We start from the raw sequence: 25,861 nt of genomic DNA on the forward strand, positions 1-25,861 counted from the left end.
TGAGTGTATTTGATGATGTTGGATTTTGTGAGTTGTTGGATGTGCATTTTTTTTTGTTGGATAATTTTGGGATTTGGATGCACCAATCATGTTATTTAAAGGCTGAAATTGGCTATGAATAGGATTTTTTTGTTGTGAAAAGTTGGGTGTCAAAGTGATGTGCAATATCTATGCATTACTCTTGGTACAAACTATCAAGTGAATGACAGAGTTCACCGCATAGCATATGTTGGAACACCTTTTGATGAATTATTAATTAATTTTGCTATGGTGATATTAGTTAGGTATATTTAAAAATAACATATACTCTATTTAATTACCAAATATATATAGATTTTCAGAGATCACAATTATACATTTGTTAGAGGCATCGAGATCAAAATGAATTGCGAAATAGATAATGTTACCCCAAGACACTTTTGATTTGCATTACACACCCTAGCATTGATGATACCCACATGATTAAACACAGAAAAACAGTTAAAAGAGAAACAAATTTAAAAAATATAGTGATGAAGTCACTAAGCATAATCACACATGACAGTATGACACAACCAACCCAAAGTAGAAATGAGCGCGTGAAATAAAACGCGAGTGGTGAAACTTCCAAAAAATAACCCGTATAAGAAGGAAGAATAGCTAAACAAAACAACTCACATTGTTCAAAATCCAAACTACCCACGCTCATCTAACAAGGCGGTGACATTCACTCTCTCTCACGCTCCACTCACCTGACGCCGTCTCGCTCATCGGCCGTCAATTTAGCCTCTCTCTCTCTCTTCTTCTGATTGGACAAAAATTCTTTTTCATTTTAAAAAATTTAATAAAAATTTGTATTTTACAGAAAGAGAAAAACACAGAAACACCAGTAAAAAAAAAAAAAAAAAAGAAAAAATCCAGCGAAGAAGAGAGAGAAAAGATTTGTATTCACTTTCGACTTTCGTGGCTTTGTTAGAGATTAGAGAGAGAAGAGAGAGTGTGATAATATTACCAATTTTCTCTCTCCTCAATTTGGGAACTTGTTAATTTTGAATCGAAAGAGGGAACGATCTAGGGTTTCATTTCCTTTTTCTAAATTTTAAATTAGGGATTTTAGTCATGTTTAATTATCTCAGCGATCTCAACAATTAGGTTTTTATTTTTTGAAATTTTTAATAATTTGGGTTTAATTTTGTTGGGTTTGAAATCGGGGAGAAGATGGAGGTAGATTCGTCTTCATCAATGGAGAACGATCAAGATCCTTCTTCAACACAGAACAATACCAGTAACTCTTCATCTCCTTCTCCATCTCCGCCACCTTCGTCTTCTTCTTCGGCTTCGGGTTCTCAAACGACGCCGTCTTCGTCTTCTCCAATGGAGAAAGATGGACAACAACAGCAGCAACAGCAAGGGCAAGGGCAGGGGCAGATAGTTGGGCCGCGGTGTGCGCCGAGTTATTCGGTGGTGAATGCGATAATTGAAAAGAAAGAGGATGGGGCTGGTCCAAGGTGCGGACATACTTTAACGGCGGTTCCGGCAGTCGGGGAAGAAGGTAGTCCAGGTTATATTGGGCCGAGGTTGATCCTTTTTGGTGGTGCTACTGCTCTTGAAGGAAATTCTGCTGCTGCTGGAACTCCTTCTTCTGCTGGAAGTGCTGGCATCAGTATGCTTCTTTCTATATATATATGCAACATTTATTCTATTTTCATTTCTTTTTAGTGTGTTATAATTGTAGTATATGGTTTACTTAAATTATTCTGTTAAAATAAAGTTAGGGTTGCTGCTTATTTGAGATTAAAGTTGGCAGATGTGAACTTGTTGAGTTGTTAATTATTCATCATTTCGGCTTTATGCGTTTCCGGAAATGGAAAAAAATTAAAGATTTATGTAGCTGTTAGGGGTTGATTCTTGGGTTGTTCGGGGTTTAAAGAAGATGATTTGGATGTGATGATTTAGAATTCATTGTAGATCACCATTTCTATCAATTTTCTGATGCCGAGGAGCCTGTAACAACAATTTGGAATGATGATTATTAGGGGTTTTCCCTAATAATATAACAATGATGGTGTTTAAAGTAGAATAGGATTTCTAAACCATTGTTATTTTTGATCTTGGAATAGAAAAATTAAGAGGTTCAATAGGAAAATAGGACATCATCATTCCCCCCCCCCCCCCCCCCCCCCTTTTGTGTCATTTGTTATTTTACTTCCAAAAGTTGTGTTCTTGTGAGTCGGTTGTGATTGAAATTATGCCTCTTTACATTGTAGGGCTGGCGGGTGCTACTGCGGATATTCATTGTTACGACGTGTTAACCAATAAATGGTCTAGGTAAGAGGAGTTTTTCTTGGCTTTTAAATCAAGAATGCAGTCTTATATTAATGTTTGGGTTGATTGTGCCCAAATTATGGGATATCATGAAGTGATGAAAGATCACACCTGAACAAAATTTCACGTATTTGTGTGTTTTAACATCCAGGATTACTCCCATTGGAGAGCCTCCTACACCTAGGGCAGCTCATGTTGCTACAGCTGTTGGCACTATGGTGGTTATACAGGTAGGTTATTATTTACACCTTGTACCTGTGGCTAGACATACTTTGTCCTTCTCATTATTGACTGCTGCCACCTATAATTTTGCGTAGGGCGGTATTGGTCCTGCTGGTTTATCTGCTGAGGATCTACATGTTCTTGATCTTACCCAACAAAGGCCACGTTGGCATAGGTTTGGTGTCTAAAATGATGACTTCATTTATTATTTAGTTTCTGAAGATTGTTTAGCTAAGGTATATCTATGACTAACTTAGAAGTTTTGACTAGGGTGGTGGTTCAAGGTCCTGGTCCTGGGCCACGTTACGGACATGTCATGGCCCTTGTGGGACAAAGATATCTGATGTGCATTGGCGGAAATGATGGTGAGTGTTTATTTTAAAGTCCCCCTTTTCCCCTTCCGCGATCCTTTTTCTCAATATGACACTTGTATAATGTTTTTGTGCTCTTACCTGGCACTTATGCGACACAAAATATTGATTTGTTGTAGGGAAGCGACCGTTGGCTGATGTGTGGGCATTAGATACTGCGGCAAAACCATATGAGTGGAGGAAATTGGAACCTGAAGGTGAAGGTCCACCTCCATGCATGTAAGATCTACCCCCCTATTTTTATTTGTCTATTTTTTTTTTAACTTTTTTGTCACCAAAGCTACTTAGCTTCTTTTACGAGGGTGTGACCCCCTTGATAACTTTCATCAGGAACTAATTAGCGTTAGTGGATTTTTCGTTATTGTACTCTGTTATAATTATACATAGTTTTGCTTGCACGATAACTTTTTTCCCTTATCATTTGGGTACTTGAGGGGGTGGGCCGGTAGGCAATATGTTTATCACCAATTCATTTCCTTTTTATTTGGGGTAAGGGGATGAGTTTGGGATGAGTTTTGCTGTACAGAAGTCAGCGTAAATTGTCAATCTATGTTAGTGTGAATAAGATAGATTGGGAAGCTCAAACTAGAATCCGCTACGCCACTGTCGAAGTTATATAACGTTCTTAATGCTCAAGTGTAACCTTTCATTCATGATAGTAGAGATTATTAACATTTAACACCCATTCTATAATAAATCAGACACCAGGTGCTGCTTTTGGGATGGAAAAAGTTGCCTACAGCTGTTGTGTTGAAGCCAAAACGCTTACATTTTCACAATTTGATTTTTACAAAGGTTATGGCCTGGTATTGGAAAACTTTTGCATTGTGCGGGCAGTGAGGGGTATGTTATTGCCTAGAAAAGAAAATGCTATCCACATTGTCCTGTATCTAAGGCCTTGACTGCATAATCTAAGGATAATTCTTTGGGCCTGATTTTTCTGAGATGTTTTAGAAAGATACGGTGGTTCAATAATGAAGGAGGGCAAGATCCGCTTGATGACCAATTGACTGACTGTCAACAAGAACTGGCCTCTGTTGCGGCAGTTGCTGATTCCTGACAAATGGGCTCTGTTATTGACATAAACAATGTTGCTTCGAACATGATTTTCTCTCTTTTCTTTTGGATACTTGAGGGGGTATGATGGTACTAACAATTCTGATGTAGGTGGGACTGTAGATTTATATGCTTGTCCCTAATCCTTTACCTTATTATATGGGGAAAGGGGGAAGTTAGCCACTTAGCCATTAATACTCACAGTTGCACGGAAGTTAGCAAATTAGATGGTTTGGGAACTGAGGAGGGGGGGGGGGGGGGGGGGGGGGCGGGAAGGAGGGGGTTGAGATATTGATGAGCACAGGTTACAACCCATTTATTAACAGGCTATTTTGCCCAAAAAAAGTTAAGGTCTTTTTCCGCAACAATCAGTAGTAAAATATATTGGAAAATCTTATATGAAAATGCTTTTGAAACTTGGGTAGTGAGTTTACTGGCAAATCTTATATGAAGATGCAACTAGCTGGAAATACTTACTTTAAGGTGCATTGGTTTGAGCTCTTTAGATAACCTTGAGGTGCAATTTCACAACCTGTTTTAATCTTTTATCTATGGACGGTGACCTGCCCTTTGTGGATACTTTGATAAAGAATATGTGAAACAATTTTCTTTTCTCTTAGAGTTCCAATTTGATGTCTTGCTTTTAATATGATATCAAGTTGTACTAATCTTTTGTTGTATAGCAGTTAGAACCGTGCCTTCCATTTTGTCATTTGTGGGTTAGGTGCCATACTTAGAAAATTAAAAGATTACTAAAACTATTAGAATGTGCATCCTGAGTCCACATGCATTGCGTTTTTAACAAATTGAATCAGCTATTTTAAACTTGGGCGTGCCACAGGTGATCTGTACTATGCATAGCTGAAGCAAGCAATGTGTTCACTTCATCATTGATTAAAAATCACCACCTTTTGAAATATATACAGAGTCTTTGAAAGATGTTAGACTTAATATGTACTGTCTTGCCATTGTGTGATTTCAAAGTCTTGCCAACTTTCCATCACGTCTTTGTCTGTGTCGCCGGGTTTACCTGCTTGACTTACTTTCTCTGTGCTATTGCTTAGGTATGCAACTGCCAGTGCACGTTCTGATGGTCTTCTTCTACTCTGTGGAGGGAGGGATGCAAACAGTGTGGTAAGTTAAAATTTAAGTTTATGACTTTTCACAAATAGAAAAGAGTGTAAATATTTAATAGAAAGGAACCATTAGTATAAGGTATAACATTATAGTGAGAAATTTAGAATGGTTTCTAAGTTTGATAAATATAGTTCATCAACCAAAGAGGACAATAATATGGGGTAAACTGAAATATATTTCATTAACAAATGATGCAATATTGGAAATGTACTTCATCTTCTATTGTTTCTCTTGAACAATTTCAGCTGTATACATGGCATATTTTTCTTTTCTCTCTTTTTAATTTTTTTTATACAACTACCCACATCATTTTGGGACTAAGGCTTTGTTGTTGTTGTTGTATATTTAGTACCTACCTAAATCAAAATTGGATTTAGGGAAGTTGTTCTTCCTCCATACCTCACCTTCAACAATTTTGAAACTTTCACAACGTGGATGCATTCAAGAAGCTGTTAAGTATGAGATTGTTTGAGCCTGCATTTTAAACTGCTTATAGTTGCATGAATGTTCTGTCTGGTGGTGGAAAGAACTAGAAGTGCTGTAGTCTTGTTAAATTGCTAGAATTTAGAATGCCACTATTGCTGTCGTCACTCTTTTCTGTTCTTTGAATGCTTTGTGTTGTGACTTCTTTTACTTGTTAGGCCACTTGCAATATCTTTTGATATATATGGCTACATTTTCATTCTTATGCTATAAATTTGTCTTGCTTGTTTTTTTTTGAAGCCGTTGGCAAGTGCATATGGACTTGCTAAGCATAGAGATGGTCGGTGGGAATGGGCAATTGCTCCTGGTGTTTCACCATCCCCTAGATATCAGCATGCTGCGGTGGGTTTCATTGCCATCTCATTTCAGATTTGTTGTCATCTTTAATTTTTATTTTTCTATCGTTTATATAGTTTTGTAAATATATATATATTTTTGACAAACAGCCACTAAAATTTATTGTACATGTAGGTTTTTGTGAATGCACGACTGCATGTGTCTGGAGGTGCACTTGGTGGGGGGCGTATGGTGGAAGATTCATCCAGTGTGGCAGGTACATGTTATTTTATCTACTGTTCTTGAGATTGCTTTGTTACTGCTGTGTGGGCCTTTGTTATTATTCTAGACCATACTCTGGTTATATATATTTAAGCTGGTCCTACAATTTGATATTCTGATTTAAAGGGTAATATTGCAAACTGTTTACTACTCTAGGAGTTAATAATTGATCTATTTATCGTCATATACATCTGGATATATATATTCTTCGCTAATCAAATTATGCTTTAGAAGAATTTGATGCTTTGTCCTTGACATTTCTGCTCCTCCTTAAGTGCTCTCTAGATTTTTCTGCCATCTACATGGTACTTGGATTTGTCCCGTTTCATTTTCTTTGTAAATGTTGCTTCTTTTTCTCTCTTAACTTTTAGCCGCTATTGCAGTGCTGGATACAGCAGCAGGCGTTTGGTGTGATACAAAGTCGGTAGTTACTAGTCCAAGAACTGGTCGGTATAGTGCTGATGCAGCCGGTGGAGATGCTTCTGTTGAGTTAACAAGGCGGTGCAGGCATGCCGCTGCTGCAGTTGGTGACCTGATTTTTATCTATGGTGGTTTACGTGGTGGTATGGCAGCTTAGTTTCTATGATGTTTTTATTTTTTTCCTGCTGAAATTAGCACCAAATCAATTGTATTTGTATTCTTATGACTGCTATAATTATGAAGTTTTCCTACTGGTTTCCATCTATATGTTTTTCTGTTTTATGTGTTATTTTCTTTGGTCAACTCTTTAATCTTGTATCTTTATAGGTTGAATGACGGAGTCCTATTTTTGTGTTAGGTGTGCTACTTGATGACTTACTTGTTGCTGAAGATCTTGCTGCTGCGGAAACCACAAGTGCTGCTTCACATGCTGCAGCTGCAGCTGCTGCTTCCAATTCACCACCAGGAAGATTACCTGGAAGGTATGGTTTTGCCGATGACAGATTACGGGAGAATGATCCTGAATCAGTGGCCGATGGTGCAGTTGTGCTGGGGAGCCCTGTTGCCCCCCCAGTAAATGGTGACATGTATACAGATATAAACCATGAAAATGCCATGTTGCAGGGAAGCCGGTGAGCTAATGTCAAATTTTCAGACTGGCTTGAGTTTAAGCTGTTAGATGGCCACTTAATATTTGTAAATTTAAGAGACTTGCTGACACTAATTATTTGCAGGAGGCTCAGCAAAGGAGTTGAGTATTTGGTTGAAGCCTCTGCAGCGGAAGCAGAGGCTATCAGTGCTACATTGGCTGCTGCTAAAGCACGTCAGGTTAATGGTGAAGTAGAAATCCCAGATAGGGGTGATCGTGGTGCTGAGGCGACACCTAGTGGAAAACCTATACCAACTATGATCAAGCCAGACTCTTCTCTACCAATTAGTACCCCTCCCCCAGGGGTTAGGCTCCATCACAGAGCTGTAAGTTTTTTTTTTCCAATCACGCTCAAGTGTTTCAATGGTTATTCATGGTTCTTTTTCCTTGCTTAAAAGAGAAATTAATTACTTGTAAATATCTCCTGTCTTTATGAAGATACTGATTTTGCTTCTCTCTAGAGATACCTTCCTTTGTTAGTTGTCGATTTTCCCATTCCCTATGGAACCTGAGGTTATAAATAATAGCCATTAATATAAGTAGTGCCTTTTTTTTCCCCTTATATCTAATTTAATTTGTGGCATTTTTGGAAATGTAAGCATGAACCATTGTTATGTTGTTAAATCTTACATCTTTCTCGACATCCTGAATTAGTATACGACTATTGGTTCTGGTTAGAAGGAGCATGTTTTGAACTGAGAAATGGTGCTTTAATGACCCTGAGCTTTCTGCTTGCAATATACACGAATCTGTGCTGAATAACCTCTGTTTGGTTTTTCAGGTAGTTGTAGCTGCAGAGACTGGCGGTGCTTTGGGTGGCATGGTTAGACAGCTATCTATTGATCAGTTTGAGAATGAAGGCAGGCGTGTTAGTTATGGGACGCCAGAGAATGCTACTGCGGCAAGGAAATTACTTGATAGGCAAATGTCGATTAACAGTGTTCCAAAAAAGGTATATGAATTTTTCTCAGTTCTAATTTCATAAAAGTGCAGTAAAAATAAAGAGTTGATTTCTAATATCCCACAGAGCTACAAGCTTTAATAAGGATGCAGTGAAATCAGAGCAATTATTGAGTCCATGAGACTGATTTTTTTTTTTTTTATTACTTTTTTTTTTTTATTATTTTTTTTTTTTGAAAAAAAAAATTTATTTACAGAACCTGGTTTAAGTTTTAAGTTCATGTATGCCCTGTTTACTTAGGACATGCATTCATTTAGTGAATCTGGATCCATCTTAGTCTGCTTTTATATAGCGTGATTAATGGAGTGCTCATTGTGTCTGAGTCTCTTTAGTAAGCTTTTATGAAATGCTAGACATATTTGCTAGAATTAAGAGCAAGATGTGCATTACACATTTGCTAGAATAAGGGCAGGATATGTATGTAGTGCAGGAGTCCATAAGACATTTTGGCCTTTTGATCTCCATCATAACCCTGGTTTTTATATTCTGACTCCCATGTCCTCGGACCTCACATGCAACACATTATATTTCTACTAATAAAAATTTTCACTGCTTCGTGTTTGCCTTCATATGTCAATACTCTCCTTCCCTAGATGATACAAATATAATTCATAGTACATGCCCTTTCAAAGTTGGTCATCAGGAGAAATCGTTTTTTATCTTAAAGCAATATATCTAATGTTCAGCCTATAAGGGATAAGCCATGAACCATGTATTACTGTTGTATGGTTTTTCTTGTTACACAAAAGATAAACAATAAGCATGTATATTATTTTTTTGTGTGAGTCTGGCTTTGAGTATGTGTATAGAAAATGTGAATTTAGTTTAAATGCTTCAGTAAGCCCAATGTAATATTTATCACCCCCTTGCTCCTTTATTACTTCCCTAACTCCCTATGGCCATAAGTACGTCTTGTAATTGATTGTCACGTGTGTGTGCTGATTTTATCTGATGTTTATTTTGTTAGCTGAATTTCAGCTTTCTGATCGTGTTCATTTTTCTTGCTTTTCTTTTCAGGTTGTAGCACATCTCCTAAAACCTCGAGGGTGGAAACCTCCGGTCCGCCGACAGTTTTTCTTGGACTGCAATGACATAGCGGATCTATGTGACAGTGCAGAACGCATATTTGCTAGTGAACCAAGTGTACTTCAACTTAGAGCTCCTATAAAAATCTTTGGTGATTTGCATGGACAGTTTGGGGATCTTATGCGACTTTTTGATGAATATGGTTCTCCATCAACGGCTGGGGATATAGCGTAAGTGTTAATGTTGTACTTACTCCGTTTCTTTTTAGATGCATCACTTTAAATAAGGAAGTTTTAAATAAGATACATCACTTTTTAAATAAGGAAGTTTCAAATAAGATGCATCACTTTCCTTTTTAGTTAATAAATTCTCTCTCTGAAGTTTCAAATAAGATACATCACTTTCCTTTTTAGTTAATAAATTCTCTCTCTCTCTCTCTCTCTCTCACACACACACATATCACATGGGTCCCCTTTTTTCTTTCTTTCTATCTCCCTCATCTCCAAAAATTGCCTAGGAGTCCGTGTTTATACAAATGATGCGTCTAAAAAAATGGAGGAAGTAGCTTATTTTTAGCTGATAAATCTGTATCTTAGTTTTATTTATGTTCAGATGTTTAGCAGCCTAAAACATGGAGTTCAAAAATGTGTTTGCGATATAGCTTAGTCTTGAGTTTCTGAAAAAAAAAAACTTCTGTTTACACCTAATAGGCAAATCTTTTTATTTATTTATATATATTTTTTTAGTGAAGTGGTAAGTGGGGTGAGGGAGATGGAAGGTTTTTAAGAATTCTACGGTTGTGGTTGCTAAAGATCTTGTCTACAACATTCCTTTATTGCTTGCCATGCAATAAGCCAATAACTGACTTCAGATTCAGTAGAGCTTTAGGGTTTGAATTTTTTGCCTTGTAATTGATCTTAAATAATGCCGATGAAAGTGATGCATAGTTTTTATAGAAACTTGTTTGGATTATAAACGAGGGGTTTGCTTTGAATTGTTAGTGTAGTCTATCTGTTTTGTATGTGATTTTTCTGTGTCATGTACTTGGATTTATCATTCATGTGCTGATTTTGCTTCTTTATATAAAATGTCAGATACATAGATTATCTCTTCTTAGGTGACTACGTAGACCGGGGACAGCATAGCTTGGAAACCATTACACTCCTACTTTCATTGAAGGTATGACCTCTCTCTCTCTCTCTCCCCCCCACCCCCCCTCTTCTGGTGGAGAATAAGAGATGAAAAATGTATTTATCTAATATTTGCCGTCTTTTGTCATTTTAATTATTAGGTTGAGTATCCTCAAAATGTACATTTAATTCGAGGTAATCATGAAGCAGCTGATATAAATGCCCTTTTTGGCTTCAGGATTGAGTGCATTGAGCGCATGGTAAGCCTTAAGTGCATATGGAACAATAAAACTATGTATAATGTCTATTTACTAGAATTCAAGGTTTTTTAATATATACGTACGCATTGAATAGGGTGAAAGAGATGGTATCTGGGCATGGCATCGGTTCAACAGATTATTCAATTGGCTTCCTTTGGCAGCTCTTATTGAGAAGAAAATTATATGTATGCATGGTGGCATTGGACGATCAATTAATCATGTAGAACAAATTGAGAACATTCAACGCCCTATTACAATGGAAGCTGGTTCAATTGTTCTGATGGATTTGTTATGGTTAGGCACACCTATTAAAGTAGCTGATCAGTTTGATTCTTGGGTCTATCTTCAGCCAGGAAAGATTACAATAAAATGAATTTTGCAGGTCGGATCCAACAGAAAATGACAGCGTAGAGGGTTTGCGTCCGAATGCCAGAGGACCTGGTCTAGTCACATTTGGGGTAAGTTATTTTTTGTAATTTGTTTGAGTAGATCTTCAATGTTGGTTACCAAATCTCATTGCTTTCAATTCTTTTATTTTTAAAACACATATTCCCTCTACTTTATTCTGTCCTAGTCTCCTCATTTCATGCATATTGGTGGGAAAGGCATAGGGTGGTTGCTCGTATATGAATGTGTCATAGAGAGGTTGAGTTACCTGCTGGTCAGGTGCACGGAAACATGCAGTTTTCTTTCCATTTTTAGATGCTGTCATTCAGTCATGGTTACAATGAATTCTGTATTTATCTGTTAATGCTTTGATAGATATCTGCATTAATTGGCTTGTTTCCACAATGGATTGGTACTCATCATTAATAATCACCATTCATCTTAACAAGTGGGATCACTCATAGTTGTTTATCTGTTTTTTACTGCATTAGCAGTTGTAAATGTTGAAACATATGTGCATGTTTTGCAGTGAATTTAGCATTTATTGCAAAATAAATGGTTAAATGAATTAAGATAGTGCTCATGTTAGTCTTATCATTTGGTATTTTTGACTTTTTAAAAGTTCTCATATGTTAGATTTGTTTCCAGTGCATTTGAAGCATTGTGTTTGACGTAAGATTTTTGTCAATGGTTTTGTTTATTTTGTTGATTACTCCTCTGTCCCAATATAATCTCTACTACAATATTTTTTTATTATTTTTATTTTTCTGATTAAGTGTGAGAATGGAGCATCATAAAATTCTATGTTTTAAAAGATGTGGATTAATCATGCTATTTTTTGCCTGATTATAGCTTGTCTGTGACCTTAGATCTGTACAGTGTTTGAGGTGTGGGTGTTCTCATTTTGCAGCCTGATCGTGTCATGGAATTTTGTAACAACAATGATCTTCAGTTGATTGTACGTGCACACGAATGTGTCATGGATGGTTTTGAGCGGTTTGCTCAAGGGCATTTAATTACTTTATTTTCAGCTACCAACTATTGTGGTAAGTTCAAGTCCCCACTTTTTTCGCATCATATTGTGAGCCGTGCTAAGTTTATTTTCTGACATTAGATTAGTCTGCTCAAAGCTTCATTTTTTCTCTTCATAGGTACTGCAAATAACGCAGGAGCTATCTTGGTATTAGGGAGGGATCTAGTGGTGGTTCCAAAACTTATTCATCCCCTGCCTCCAGCAATTTCATCACCGGAGACGTCTCCGGATCGACATATTGAGGATACTTGGATGCAGGTTTGGTGATTTTGTTCAATTTTGTGTTGTAGATTTCTACGGTTAGTTTCTTCTCTTGGAATTCATTTTCTCATTTTTTGATGGCTGCAGGAGCTTAATGCTAATAGACCGCCGACACCAACCAGAGGCCGTCCTCAAGTTGCAAATGATCGGGGTTCTCTTGCTTGGATCTAATTGGAGTGTAATGGTTTGCCACTCATATTGGATCTTGCTTCCACCCGGGGGTTTTGGCATTTGGTATCGCAGGATGCTGTATATAGAATGTCCTGAACTCAATTTAAGCCATGAAAATTTTGAAGACCCTCTTGGGATAACCACACGTTCGGAGGTCTTCAATTGATGATGGATGTATGGATCTCAGTGCGAATGGGAGTTCACTCATCTCAGTGGGATGTGGTATAAAAATTGCCAGCATGGGTATCCTAGGGAGTTGGCCCTTGTACATTTGATCAAAATATGCTGGTGGAAAGTCCAGAGTCTGGGTTATTTCTTTAGTCAGGTCGATAGTTTTGGGTATTCTTCTGATTAGTTTTCTATTATTTTTTTTGGTTTGGTTCTCGATTAGGGTGTGTTTGTCACACAAGCTGGGTGTATGCTATTGGTGAGGTAACATTATATCAAATCCATGGTGAGATGTCCTTGTATAATAGAGGTAATGTTTGTAATTTTGTGTTCATTTTTCTGTGTAACTTAAATTATTTTGTCAAGAGGTATGAAAGTTTTTTGCCTAGCAAGTGCTTCATGCAAAAACAGATGTTGCGCTCTTATACATTTAAGGCTCCCCTGTTGGCCCCAATCTTTTTTATACGCAATTAAAAGAAAAAGAAACTCTTCCTCGAGTGTTGAGTTCATAACAATCATGTTTTAGGGTCGAAGAATTTAAGAATGAGCAATGTAAAGTTTTTTGAAGCTCAGATTAGGGTAACAAAATTGTACTATCAGTAAAGGTAATCAATTCAGCCTTTAACTTTTATACTACCTTCGGTTCATTTTAGTCACAACAAAGGGCATGTTTGCGGAAACCAAGACAAAAGATTGAAAACTTGATTATGGGCAAATAAGGGTATATGCTTAACTATTAATTCAACCCAAAAAAAAGAAAAAACAAATTTAACCTTAATTAAATTAAGAAACCCACCACCACCAACACCACCAATCATCACCCAAACCACCCACCACCACCCAGTACCAAACCCAACACCGTCGACGCACCACTACCACCCCACGCACCCAGGAACCCGCCAGCCCACCACCACCTCACGCACTCAGCAAACCACGAAACCAGCCACCCGCCAACCCACCACCACAGCCCCTCACGCACCCAGCAACCCACGAATCCAACACCCACGAACCCACACGTTGCCGATCTTCAACCACGAAACCCAGCACCACCAACCCACCAAACCTACCCACGAAACCAACCCACGAAACTTGACGATTTGAAACCACGAAACCCACCCACAAAACCCAACCCACGACGCCGCCGATCTGCAACCCCCACCGCTCTTAACACCACGAAGCCACCATGAAAAGGGGGTTGGAGGAGGAGAGAGAAAATTAAAGGGGTGAGAGTTTAATTAATTAAGCATTATGTTTAATTTAACGAAATCAGATTTGTAATTTAATAAGGGTGTTTAAGAGAAAAAGTAAGGGCATGTATGTCATTTTACAGGCCAAAAGTTACCAAATAAGGAATTTTTTTTTTTGTTGCAAGTAATTTGAACCACCTCAAAATGGAAATTGTTGCAACTAAATTGAACCAGAGGTAGTATTATGGGTTAGCCACAATGCACAGCCGCATAGTAGGAGAGATCTGGTATCCCTATTTTATTTATCAACCTTTCTTTTCTCTTATAATATCTAAAATTACCAATATTTTGTTAATGTGACTATGAGTGTATTAATGCTATGTTGTGTAATTGAGTAAATAATATTAAGATGGTAAGAATACATGTCACGCCATAACAGTCAAGTATTTTCAGTAACTTTAAGCTTAAAAAAAAAAAATCAAATAATACATTGAGTGGGAGTATGATATTAAAAACTTTGCCACGTCATGAGAAGTTAGTTACAGCATGCTCTAGAATCTTCCAGTGACTGCTCCTGATCTTCCAGCCCTTCCTCTGCTGCTGACTCAGCTAAATAGTGAGCTGCTATGGCTGCTATGATGCTGCTGACTCCTGTAGAAGTACTACTATCAATACAATTAGTTTAAGTTACCTCCAAACTTACCGTCTTACAATAAAATTTACGTCATGTCTTTTTAGAGAATTTATGTTCACTTAAATAATAACACTATCCAAATTATACCAAAAATTGGCTTAATTCGAGACTAGGGTCAACTTACTTAAGAATTAAGCTTTTATTTTTTTTATTTTTTTTTTATTTACGACGAGGAAAAAATAATCTTTTTAAAATACGGAGCAATTCACCATTTATTGGAAAAATTATTTAGTATGCATATAAATCATCCATCTTTTTTTTTTTTTTTTTTGAAAAACTATAAATCATCCATCTTATTAATATAGCAACCATTTTTATAATTTTTTTCAACATTATCTTATCTTCTCTCCACGTATGTGTCAATGTATATCATCAAAGGACTAAGGATCGGAGTTCTCATGTATTTAATTTGAAAAGAATATGATATCCTTGTCAAAAAAATAAAAAAAAGAAAAGGATAATCTCATTATACAAGAGACGCATGAAATTCGTGTGTGTGCATCAAGATCAATTCTTTGTTTTTTTATGGATTTTTTTTTTAAGATGGTAGTTTTTTTTTTTAACAGACAAAAATGGGAGGGTAGTTATGAATTATGATAGGATTTTTTTTTTTAAAAAAAACTTTTTTTAATTGCACTTATTTTTGGTAAAATGTAATATTTAAAATGTTAAAGGGTTTTTTTAGGAAAATCATAACTTATCAACCAAAAGTTTCTTTCTCTTTATGTAGTACTATAGATATATCAAGAATATTTCCAAAATATATCTTAAATCGCAACACCTCCTTTTTTTTCTTCCCTTATATAATATAGAGATGATAGATATTAGACGAATCCATGATTCCTAAACAATTTTGTGAGATTGAACAAAACCCTAAACCTTGCTAGCCTTTAATATAGAATACTAGTTGTTATTTTTCATCTATCTCTCTATTGAGCTCATCATTAGCGTATTACCACCTTATATATATATATTAGAGGTCAAACAAATCCTCCAAGGAATGCCCAAACTTATGTCAAAAACCGTAAAAATGTTTATTATTGTATACTTTTCTGCTTTCTTTTGTATACCTTATTAATTACTAGTTGGATAATCTACGTCAAAAAGTTGATTCTTTTTTACATCAATTCAATAAGGATTAACTAGAATCTTTTGGATACATCAATGGACGTTGATTTCAAGCTAACCCTCTCTGTGAAGGCCCTGAGAGGAGACAAAGCATTCGAGCCAGTCGTAGTTTTGGTCAAGTCTCGACAAGAAATATTGTCAACAATTGAGCTAGAGTCATTGTTCTATGTGGAGAACTAGAAGATGGACACTAAGGAAATTCAAGTATTAAGGGTACCAATAAAAAAATTAACTGCTGATTTAATTGCTAGAGATTTAGAAAGATATCATGCTTTGGTGTTCACTACTCCCTCAGTCTCTTTATTAATGTCCACTCTCTCTTTATTATGTGAGTAATAAATGATAAAAAGTGGATATTAATAAAGAGACGGAGGGAGTATTATTGTTCAAGGTCAAAGATGGGATCTTATTCAATGAGAGAGAAATGAGACTATCATTATTAATTGCTTGGGCACTAAGGTTAGATTTGCACAATACTATAATTTTCAAATGGGATCTTTGATTAGGGCTCTATCAATGTGTAATCTTGAAAAGTTAAAATGATTGTATGTTGCAATTAATTTGCACCCTTTGAGATAGGAATACTTTTACGGTTAGTTAAAAGTTTTCAGAATAGCTTTAGCAAGTTACTGTTCCCTACAGGCGACAAATCACAACTACACTACTACACTATACCTGGTCAGAGCTCAAAAGAATCTACAGAGATTTGAGTTTTAACTTTTTCATATCAATCATCTGCTCAACAGAAAGGAATGGATACTCTACAAAGCTGTACCATGGTGGGTGAATACAGATTACAGCCTATAAGTCCTGTACTTAGAAAAGCCTTTCAAGAGATTAACTTTCATCCCAAGCAGATGAACTTTCATTCCAGGTGACACATTAACCGCGATTTACTGGCCTCTGAACATAAGATTTGTTTGGATCTTCTGTTTTAAGCTTTGGTGGCCGAATCTCACCCTTTTTTCCCTGCATAGCCAGTAATGTAAACATATTGCATATGTAAAAACATCCTTCTCATTATAGAAGTAGATTATCATTATTTATTTAAAATAACATATTTACCTTCTTTCCACTCTTCATAAAATCTCTCCAACTAGAAACCTGCAGAAGAAAGCAGAGAGGATGATCAATCATCAGCAGGTATGTTACGCTTGACTATTCCAGGCCATCTCAAATATTACAGAAAACTAACAAGATAAAATCTTATCATCTACTGCTCATTCTGCGAGAAAATAAAAATTTGAGCAAATGGCATGTAGCAACTCAGTCCAGTGAACTAGATTTGAAAAGCAAAGAGCAGTTGATTTGGTGTGAATAATAATAGTGCACTCTAAATAGCTATAAATAATTGGCATGACATAGTAATTTGGTGTACAAGAGCTACTGCAAATATCTGAACAAAACACAGAGATAGGAGAAAGGAAAATAGGCAAACCCTTGTTTCTCTTGTTCCTTCCCACTGCTCCTCATGCTCACGCTTCCTTTTCCAAACGTCCTTTTGTTCCTCTTCATCCTTCTTCAGCCTGCCTTCCTCCTCAGATATCTAGCAACGGCAGAGAGGGGATAAGCATGATAGTGAAAAACAAACAAATTAAGACATTTAAAATAATGTTGGTTTGAAAATTACCCTCATAGCCATTTTTCTCCTCCTCCATTCTTGCTCAGTTAGAATCTCTCTTACTTTCAATTTCAGCTGTTGCTTAAACTCCTCTGAATGCTCGTATTCTTTATCAAATTTCTGTCAATATATAGCATATATCTAAGTAACTCAAAAATTAAGAATAAATGTAAAAAATACAAAAACCAAATATAGAAAATGGTAGATATGGGCCTTATTAAACCTTAAGTAAGGTGGTCAATCCAAAACTTGGACACCAATAAGTCTTGTATACATAAAAAATTCAATTATGAATAATATTTACCCCTACTTCCATATCAATTATTCAAGCAAAACAGACAAAAAAGTCAGTGGATGTTTTCAACAAACAAGGCCAGAACACAAAGACAAGGCATTATCACCTCATTTTTTTTTAAAAAAACCACCTATTTATGGCAATAGAGAGTAGCGTGTTGGCTCACCTTCGACCTAGGCCAAGACAAGGCATCTTAACTTAAGAAATGATTGTTAGGGAAGACAAAAGAGATGAGTTACATGGTTCCAGGAATCAAATAGGCCTCCCAAGGTCTTTTGGAAACCTTAAGAAGCACCACAATGCCTTAACCTTTTCAAATGTGAAAATGGTCTCCGGTGGCTAAACTTGACGATTACAATACACAATGTTAGACCAATTTTGGAATTTTAGGACATGGTGTCGAAAATTCTAGTAATGGTGAGGGATGTTTTCAGGGTCATAAAAATATTAATCAAAATCATATGCAACGGTGGCATTCAATTAATGACTGAATACATAGATAAATTGATAGTTAGAGGCAAGACCCAAAGTGGATGGTTCCATGGGAATCAACTTGTCCTCTCCTTTTCCAAGTTCGAAAAAGTCAAAGTTGTCCAAACAAAAGGCATCCACGCTTTAGGACAAATTTTGGGAAATTGTTAAAGAGTTGAAATGGATGTGGATGGTGTCCCCAAGGTTTATAAAAAAGTAAGTTTAAAAACATAACATGCATACCAATAAGTGTACAAAGACCAAAGAATGAGTTTGGTACAAATATATGAATAATCGGAAATATGTTGTAATGACTAAAACTGAAGGTTGTATTAGTGTCCAACGGGTTCTTAAAAGCTGATATGAAACTACAATAGGCCTACAAATAAGTCTAGACAGTCTCACAAATGAGATTGATATATTCGCAATTAAATTGACTGAAGTGCACCATAAGTGCGCCTCTTTGAGTGAGACTTCCACCCCCCCCCCCCCCCCCACCCTAAACTTCTAGCGCCTCAGCTTTTTATATACACGGCCTATTTTTCCCCTTTACCCTATTTTCCATATTTCACTATACCAAAATAAATAAAATAACTAAATAAATCGTCAAAATTAATCTTAATACCAAATTGCAATAGTAAAATATGTTACTGCCATAGTGACAAGTGCCAAACACATCAGTCTAGTTTTCCTTAACAAAAGAGGCTAGCATATGGCAAACTATGTATAAGTATTGAATGGGGAAGTAATGGATCGAAGCATCCCACAAGTGATCCTTACGTACGCCTGCAGAAGGGGACACAAGATAGATAAGCTAGAAAAGGTGCAGCAGCAACAGAACATGGCAGTGGCACAGCAACAAGTCACAGCAGACACCATAGTGGAGCAGGGAGAGCAACTGCCAGCTGAGCACTAAAAGCCAATCAAGAAAAATCACCTTTGGGCTTTGGGTATTGTAATATATAATGAAAGAGAGGAGATAGAGTAGGCAGGCAATGTTTTGAGTGTAAATTGGAGAGTTATGAGCGAAACTCACTGTGGAGATTAATGGGCTAAACCTATCACTTGTGTAAAATCACTGCTAATGTGGGGCATGCAAACTAGAAACATTGTAACACCATCTAAACGACAATAAGATGGATGTAATTAAGGCTAAGAAGAAGCAATAATTGTTTGCCATCTATAAACAGCAACAAAACAATAGCATGCATGTATATGTACTATCAAATGCAAATGCAAGGATTGAGAAAATACAAGTATATTTACCTCATCAACCATAAATTTAATTTTTGAAGCAGTTTCTTTCTTCAACTTTTTCTTTCTCACTGATAGAAGTTCCTCTGCAATTCCAATGGAAAAATTCAATCATATGACCTTGATGGATGCAAAAAGAAGTCTGAATATTGGATATCCCCATGGAGATAAATACAAAAGGTGTGATACAGAAAAGGAGCAAAGAATCATGTGCAGAAAAAAAAATGGAAGAAAAAGTCACCACAAAAAAAAAGCCACTATGTTGATGTCATAAATAAGCTGTTTGCTGACCTTTTGCAGATTTGACTTGGCTAAGTACATACTCTCTTTCCTGTGAATCAAGAAGTTGCTGTTGGGCTTTCGCTAATGCTGCACAAGTCAAAAGTCTTCGCAGTCAAGAGCAAAATCCATGTAGCAAAAGCTCAAAAAAAGAGAAAGACACATATGAGATTATAAGCTTAAGCTGTACCAGGAAGAAAAGTGAAAGCTTTCTCTACCCTCCCCCTCCCCCACCCCCTCCCTTCCCCACCCTCTTTCCATGAGCATTGTAAACATCCACAACATAAGATGATTAACTAATAATCCTCACATATGTCAATTACGTCCCCACAAGGATCTTATCATTAAAACAATTATAAATAAAAAAAAAAAAAAATAACTGTACTATATTATTTTGACAAACCTCCAAATGCCTCCTTCGCTTGTGGATGTTTGCATTTGTCAGGGTGAACCATCAATGATAACTGCACATGCATGTCACACAATGAATGAGCATCTAATCATTATAAGATTAACTAATCACTGTATGAAATAGATATTCCAAAAGTCTGTATTTTAAGCAAACCTTTCTATATTGCCTTTTCACATCTTCTACTGATGAATCAAACGATAGGTTTAGATGCTCAAATGGATTCAACTTGAAGCATGAGAGTATCCTGTAGCCTATACAATGTTAGTCATAGAGAAAAAAGAAACTGCTAAACACTACTTTATTATACTTCTAGCTATGAGTTTCAAGTTTTTTGAGGCCTTTATACTATTCACTACATACAACACACACTACCTTAAATACAACACACACCACTTTGCAAACTTAAAATACACCGAGGAATGATACACATGTACACATAGTCAGGCTGTTTAGAATTCATAGTTATACAGAAAACAAAGAGGTTTTATATCAAGACTTCCATTTCGACCTCTTTACATAGATACATGAACGAACAAGCTTCCACAATCGAAACACTCAGCAACACTCTAAATGGCAACAGCATACTTCGTAAATAAATACCCCTTCTACCCTCTCAACCCAAGAAAGATGAATAATCAAGATAAAGTTGCAAACTTGCAACAAGGTCAAAACACTGAAATCACCCCAGGCCAGCCAACATATACTCTACACTTTACAGTATTCTTTCCAGTATATCTTAGTCAAAGAACTACAAGCTGTAAATAGAATTCCAATTGTCCATTAATTGATATCATATCCTTCACTTCAATTTTCTCAATGTCTACAGAAATGACATTATGACAAAGTTCCTTTTCAAATATGCAACACAGTGTTTAACCGCGCCGTTTTCAATCAACTAAAATAACTCCTTGCATAAAACTCATATCAATAATTTCACGAAACAAAACAAATTAAATAAAATTGCTGCAATCCCTAGTCTCGGACTAATCCGAGATCCCTCACATATGAACAACACTACATCACTGCAATAAAGATTGCATCTTCAGGAATCAATCTCTACCTTCCAATTAGACAAGCAATTCACCTGTTTTCATAAGCAATCACATGTATAATAACATCAACTCCTCAATTCATCATAACAACCAATCAAAACACAAATTTTCATCCTCGAAACCTTACAAATCATAGAGTTCTTCAATTTAATTCCCATTTGCACACATGAAAGACATAAAAGGGGTTAAACCCTAATCAAATTAAACTTTTATACACCGAGATTGACCAAATTTAACTACTTTTAAATCGTTTTTCATTGTTAACAACTGAATTTTCTTAATTTTTAAATTGAACATAAAAAAAACATCAAATCAATCACATATAAACAACATAATACAATCAAAATCAACTAAATTGAAGTAATTAAATGAAAAATTAAAAGCTTCAATAAATTGAAAAGAAAACAAAAAAAAGGAACCTGACAACTTCGTTATCTCTTTCAACTTCACCAACTTCGGCGAAAAATTCTTTGAGAAGAGCATCGTCATCTAAAACAGTTTCTCCCATATTCACTTTCTCTCTCTAAACTTTCTCTCTCTAACCTTTGCTTGATCGAACAACGAACAACGAACAACAAACAAACATTCCGATTATGGGTTTCAAAGGATCCGACTTGAATACTATTGATGGGCCGATTTCAAGGAGTTTGACCCGAATTTAACCATCGAATAGGCCCAATCTTCCTTTCTTACCTGTTAGGCCCGTCACCCTTTTATAAAGCCCATTTAAATTTGATTAACTCTTATCAGAACTTTTGCTAAATTACTTATCTTATTTGATTTTTTTTTTTTTTTAACTTGTTTTTTAGTTTTGAGAAATTATTTGAACTTATTGATCATACGGCATGTGCTAAACTTAATCTTCTTGTAATAAGTGGGAAAAAGGTGTAAAAAAATGGCCTTAATATATTGTCTATCAGTTTAAAATTCACAAGAATAAGGTGATAATTTTTTTGACGGAAGAATAAGGTAATAATAAGCTCTCAAAACAAGTTATAAAAAAAATATATAAAAAAATTAACCCAATCCTCTCAAATTTCCCAATGCAATAAAGGAATTACAAAATACTTTTATCTCTTAAATTTTTATAGAAGGTACAAAAGGCAAAGATGTATGTATGCACCTGCAAATATTAAGCCTTGTATTGGATCAAATGGGTTTTCAGTTAAGATCAGGTCAGGTTACAAATCACTAGTTTCACCCCATTGTTCGAATACAGGCTAGGTTCAGATCTTTGTCTGTTAAGGTCGAGTTCTCGGGTCAGGTCAGTTTTTGACAGCTCTAGCTATAATCCACACTTTTTGAGAAAATTTTAGGGTTTAGAGACCTGTGGCGAAAAGCCTTGAGACTCTAAGGGATACATCACAGGGTCATGTAATGTCGTTTGAAACCATGTATGATCGTTGTATGTTGTCAAAAACGTCTGTGGTAGGCTTAAGTTTACGAAATCACTGTAGGTTGTGAACGGGTAAAATGATCTTTTAAGGGAATATTGGATGGTTCCACCGACCCAATTTGACTTCCGGAGGATATTAGGGACCATGTTAAACATCTCGACAATATTTATTTCCAGGCGAAAAAGGTCAAAAAATTACAAAATTGAAGGCTATAATCCACACTTTTTGAGGAATTTTGAGGTTATAGGGCCAGGTGGCGAAAAGCCTTGAGACCCTAAGGGATACATCTCGGGGTCTTATAATGTCGTTTGAAACCATTTATGATCATTATATGTTGTCTTAAACGTCCGTGATAGGCTTGAGTTTCAGAACATATTGGATGGTTCCACCGACCCAATTGGACTCTTTGAGGGTATTAGGGACCATGGTAAACATTTCGGCAATTTTTATTTCCGGGTGGAAAAAGGTCAAAAAATTACAAAACTGAAGGCTATAATCCAAGCTTTTTGAAGAAATTTTGAGGTTTCGGGCCACGGTGGCGAAAAGCTTTAAAACCCTAAGGGATACATCTCGGGGTCATATAATGCCGTTTGAAACCATATATGAACATTATATGTTGTCAAAAACGTCCATGGTAGGCTTGAGTTTACGAAATCACTACAAGTTGTGAACGGATAATGATCGTTTAAGGGCATATTGGATGGTTCCACCGAGCCTATTTGACTCCCGTAGGATATTAGGGACCATAGCAAACATCTCGGCTATTTTTAATTCCCGACGAAAAAAGGTCAAAAAATTACAATATTGAAGGATGTAATCCATGCTTTTTGTGGAATTTTGAGGTCTCAGAGCCTGGTGGAGAAAAGCTTTGAAACCCTAAGGGATACATCTCAGGGTAATATAATGCCGTTTGAAACCATATATGATCATTATATGTTGTCATTAACATCCGTGGTAGGCTTGGGTTTACGAAATCACTACAAGTTGTGAACCGGTAAAATGATCGTCTAAGGGCATATTGGATGGTTCCACCGACCCTATTTGACTCCCGGAGAATATTAGGGACCATCGCATACATCTCGGCAAATTCAATTTCCGGGCGAAAAAAGGCCAAAAAATTACAAAATTGAAGGCTATAAACCACGCTTTGTGAGGAATTTTGAGGTTTCGGGGCCCGGTGGCGAAAAGTCTTGAGATCCTAAGGGATATATCTCGGGGTTATATATTGCAGTTTGAAACCGTATATGATCATTTTATGTTGTCGTAAACGTCCGTGGTAGGCTTGGGTTTATGAAATCACTACAAGTTGTGAACGGGTAAAATGATCGTTTAAGGGCATATTGGATGGTTCCACCGACCCAAATTGAATCCCGGAGGATATTAGGGACCATGGTAAACATCTAGGCAATTTTTATTTCCGGGCGAAATAAGGTCAAAAAATTTTCAAAATCGAAGGCTATAATCCATGTTTTTTGAGGAAATTTTGAGGTTTCGGGGAATGGTGGCGAAAAGCCTTGACACCCTAAGGGATACATCGCGGGGTTATATAATGCCATTTGAAACCATATATGATCATTATATGTTGTCATAAACATCCGTGGTAGGCTTGAGTTTACGAAATTACTACAAGTTGTGAACGGGTAAAATGACCGTTAAAGGGCATATTGGATGGTTCCACTGACCTAATTTGACTCCCGGAGGATATAAGGAACCATGGTAAACATCTCAGCAATTTTTATTTCTGGGCGGAAAAAAGTCAAAAAATTACAAAATCGAAGGCTATAATCCATGCTTTTTGAGGAAATTTTGAGGTTTTGGGGCACGGTGGCGTAAAGCTTTGAAACCCTAACAGATACATCTCGGGGTCTTATAATGCCGTTTGAAATTATGTATTATCATTATATGTTTTCATAAATGTTCGTGGTACGCTTGAGTTTACGAAATCACTACAAGTTGTGAACGGGTAAAATGATCGTTTAAGGGCATATTGGATAGTTCCACCGACCCTATTTGACTCCCGAAGGATATTAGGGACCATGGAAAACATCTCGGGAATTTTTATTTCCGCGCGAAAAAAGGTCAAAAAATAACAAAATTGAAGGCTATAATCCACGTTTTTTGAGGAATTTTGAGGTTTCGGGGCCCGATGGCGAAAAGTCTTGAAACCCAAAGGGATCTTGGGGTCTTATAATGCCGTTTGAAACTATTTATAATCATTATATGTTGTCTTAAACGTCCGTGGTAGGCTTGATATTACGAAATCACTGCAAGTTGCAAACGGGTAAAATGACTGTTTCAGGACATGTTGGATGGTTCCACTGACCTAATTGGACTCTTAGAGGGTATTAGGGACCATGGTAAATAATTCGGCAATTTTTATTTCCGGCCGAAAAAAGGTAAAAAAATTACAAAACTGAAGGCTATAATATAAGATTTTGGAGGAAATTTTGAGGTTTCGGGGCACGGTGGTGAAAAACCTTAAAACCCTAAGGGATACATTCCGGGGTCTTATAACGCCGTTTGAAACCATTTATGATCATTATATGTTGTCTTAAACGTCCGTGGTAGGCTTGAGTTCACGAAATCACTGCAAGTTGCAAACAGGTAAAATGACTGTTTCAAGACATGTTGGATGGTTCCACCGACCCAATTGGACTCTTGGACGGTATTAAGGATCATGGTAAAAATTCCGACAATTCCGACAATTTTTATCTCTGGGCGAAAAAGTGTCAAAAAATACAAAATTAAAGGTTATAATTGAAGATTTTTGAGGTTTCGGGGCCCGGTGGAGAAAAGCCTTGAAACCCTAAGGGATACATCTCGGGGTTATATAATACCGTTTGAAACCATATATGATCATTTTATGTTGTCATTAACGTCCGTGGTAGGCTTGGGTTTACGAAATCACTGCAAGTTGTGAACTGGTAAAATGATCGTTTAAGAGCATATTGGATGGTTCCACCGACCCTATTTGACTCCCGAAGAATATAAGGGGCCATCGCAAACATCTCGGTGATTTTTGATTCCGGGCAAAGAAAGGGAAAAATTACAAAATTGAAGGCTATAATCCACGCTTTTTGAGGAATTTTGAGGTTTTGGGGCCCGGTGGCGGAAATCCTTGAGACCCTAAGGGATACATCTCGGGGTTATATAATGCTGTTTGACACTGTATATGATCATTTTATGTTGTCTTAAACGTCCGTGGTATGCTTGGGTTTACGTAATCACTACAAGTTGTGAACGGGTAAAATGACCGTCTAAGGGCATATTGGATGGTTCCACCGACCCAAATTGACTCCCGGAGGATATTAGGGACCATGGTAAACATCTCGGCAATTTTTATATCCAGGCGAAAAATGGTAAAAAAATTACAAAATCGAAGGCTATAATCCACGTTTTTTGAGGAAATTTTGAGGTTTCGGGGAATGGTGGCGAAAAGCCTTGAGACCCTTAGGGATACATCTTGGGTTATAT

General features: G+C 36.6%; 2 protein-coding genes across 2 annotated transcripts; one reads left to right on the forward strand and one right to left on the reverse strand.

The window, feature by feature from the left end:
• Positions 1 to 868: 868 nt before the first annotated feature.
• Positions 869 to 12,989, forward strand: LOC145616313 (serine/threonine-protein phosphatase BSL3-like). Its single transcript, XM_081671012.1, has 21 exons — positions 869 to 1,642; positions 2,247 to 2,307; positions 2,456 to 2,534; positions 2,622 to 2,701; positions 2,797 to 2,891; positions 3,017 to 3,116; positions 5,018 to 5,087; positions 5,814 to 5,915; positions 6,045 to 6,126; positions 6,515 to 6,694; positions 6,910 to 7,183; positions 7,286 to 7,526; positions 7,982 to 8,152; positions 9,179 to 9,417; positions 10,282 to 10,366; positions 10,479 to 10,577; positions 10,672 to 10,871; positions 10,960 to 11,035; positions 11,875 to 12,010; positions 12,116 to 12,255; positions 12,346 to 12,989. The coding sequence occupies exons 1-21, from the start codon at positions 1,198 to 1,200 to the stop codon at positions 12,427 to 12,429; spliced, it is 3,039 nt and encodes a 1,012-aa protein (XP_081527138.1). The 5' UTR covers positions 869 to 1,197; the 3' UTR covers positions 12,430 to 12,989.
• Positions 12,990 to 16,303: 3,314 nt separating this feature from the next.
• LOC145617753 (J domain-containing protein spf31-like) lies at positions 16,304 to 21,562 on the reverse strand. Its single transcript, XM_081672503.1, has 9 exons — positions 21,410 to 21,562; positions 20,092 to 20,182; positions 19,930 to 19,990; positions 19,539 to 19,616; positions 19,260 to 19,333; positions 17,237 to 17,347; positions 17,045 to 17,152; positions 16,672 to 16,710; positions 16,304 to 16,575 (listed from the first exon to the last, which is right to left on the reverse strand). The coding sequence occupies exons 1-9, from the start codon at positions 21,496 to 21,498 to the stop codon at positions 16,489 to 16,491; spliced, it is 738 nt and encodes a 245-aa protein (XP_081528629.1). The 5' UTR covers positions 21,499 to 21,562; the 3' UTR covers positions 16,304 to 16,488.
• Between the last annotated feature and the right edge of the window lie 4,299 nt (positions 21,563 to 25,861).

Source organism: Chenopodium album, chromosome 26, assembly GCF_948465745.1.
Source record: "Chenopodium album chromosome 26, dcCheAlbu1.1, whole genome shotgun sequence".
Classification (NCBI taxonomy): Eukaryota; Viridiplantae; Streptophyta; class Magnoliopsida; order Caryophyllales; family Amaranthaceae; genus Chenopodium; species Chenopodium album.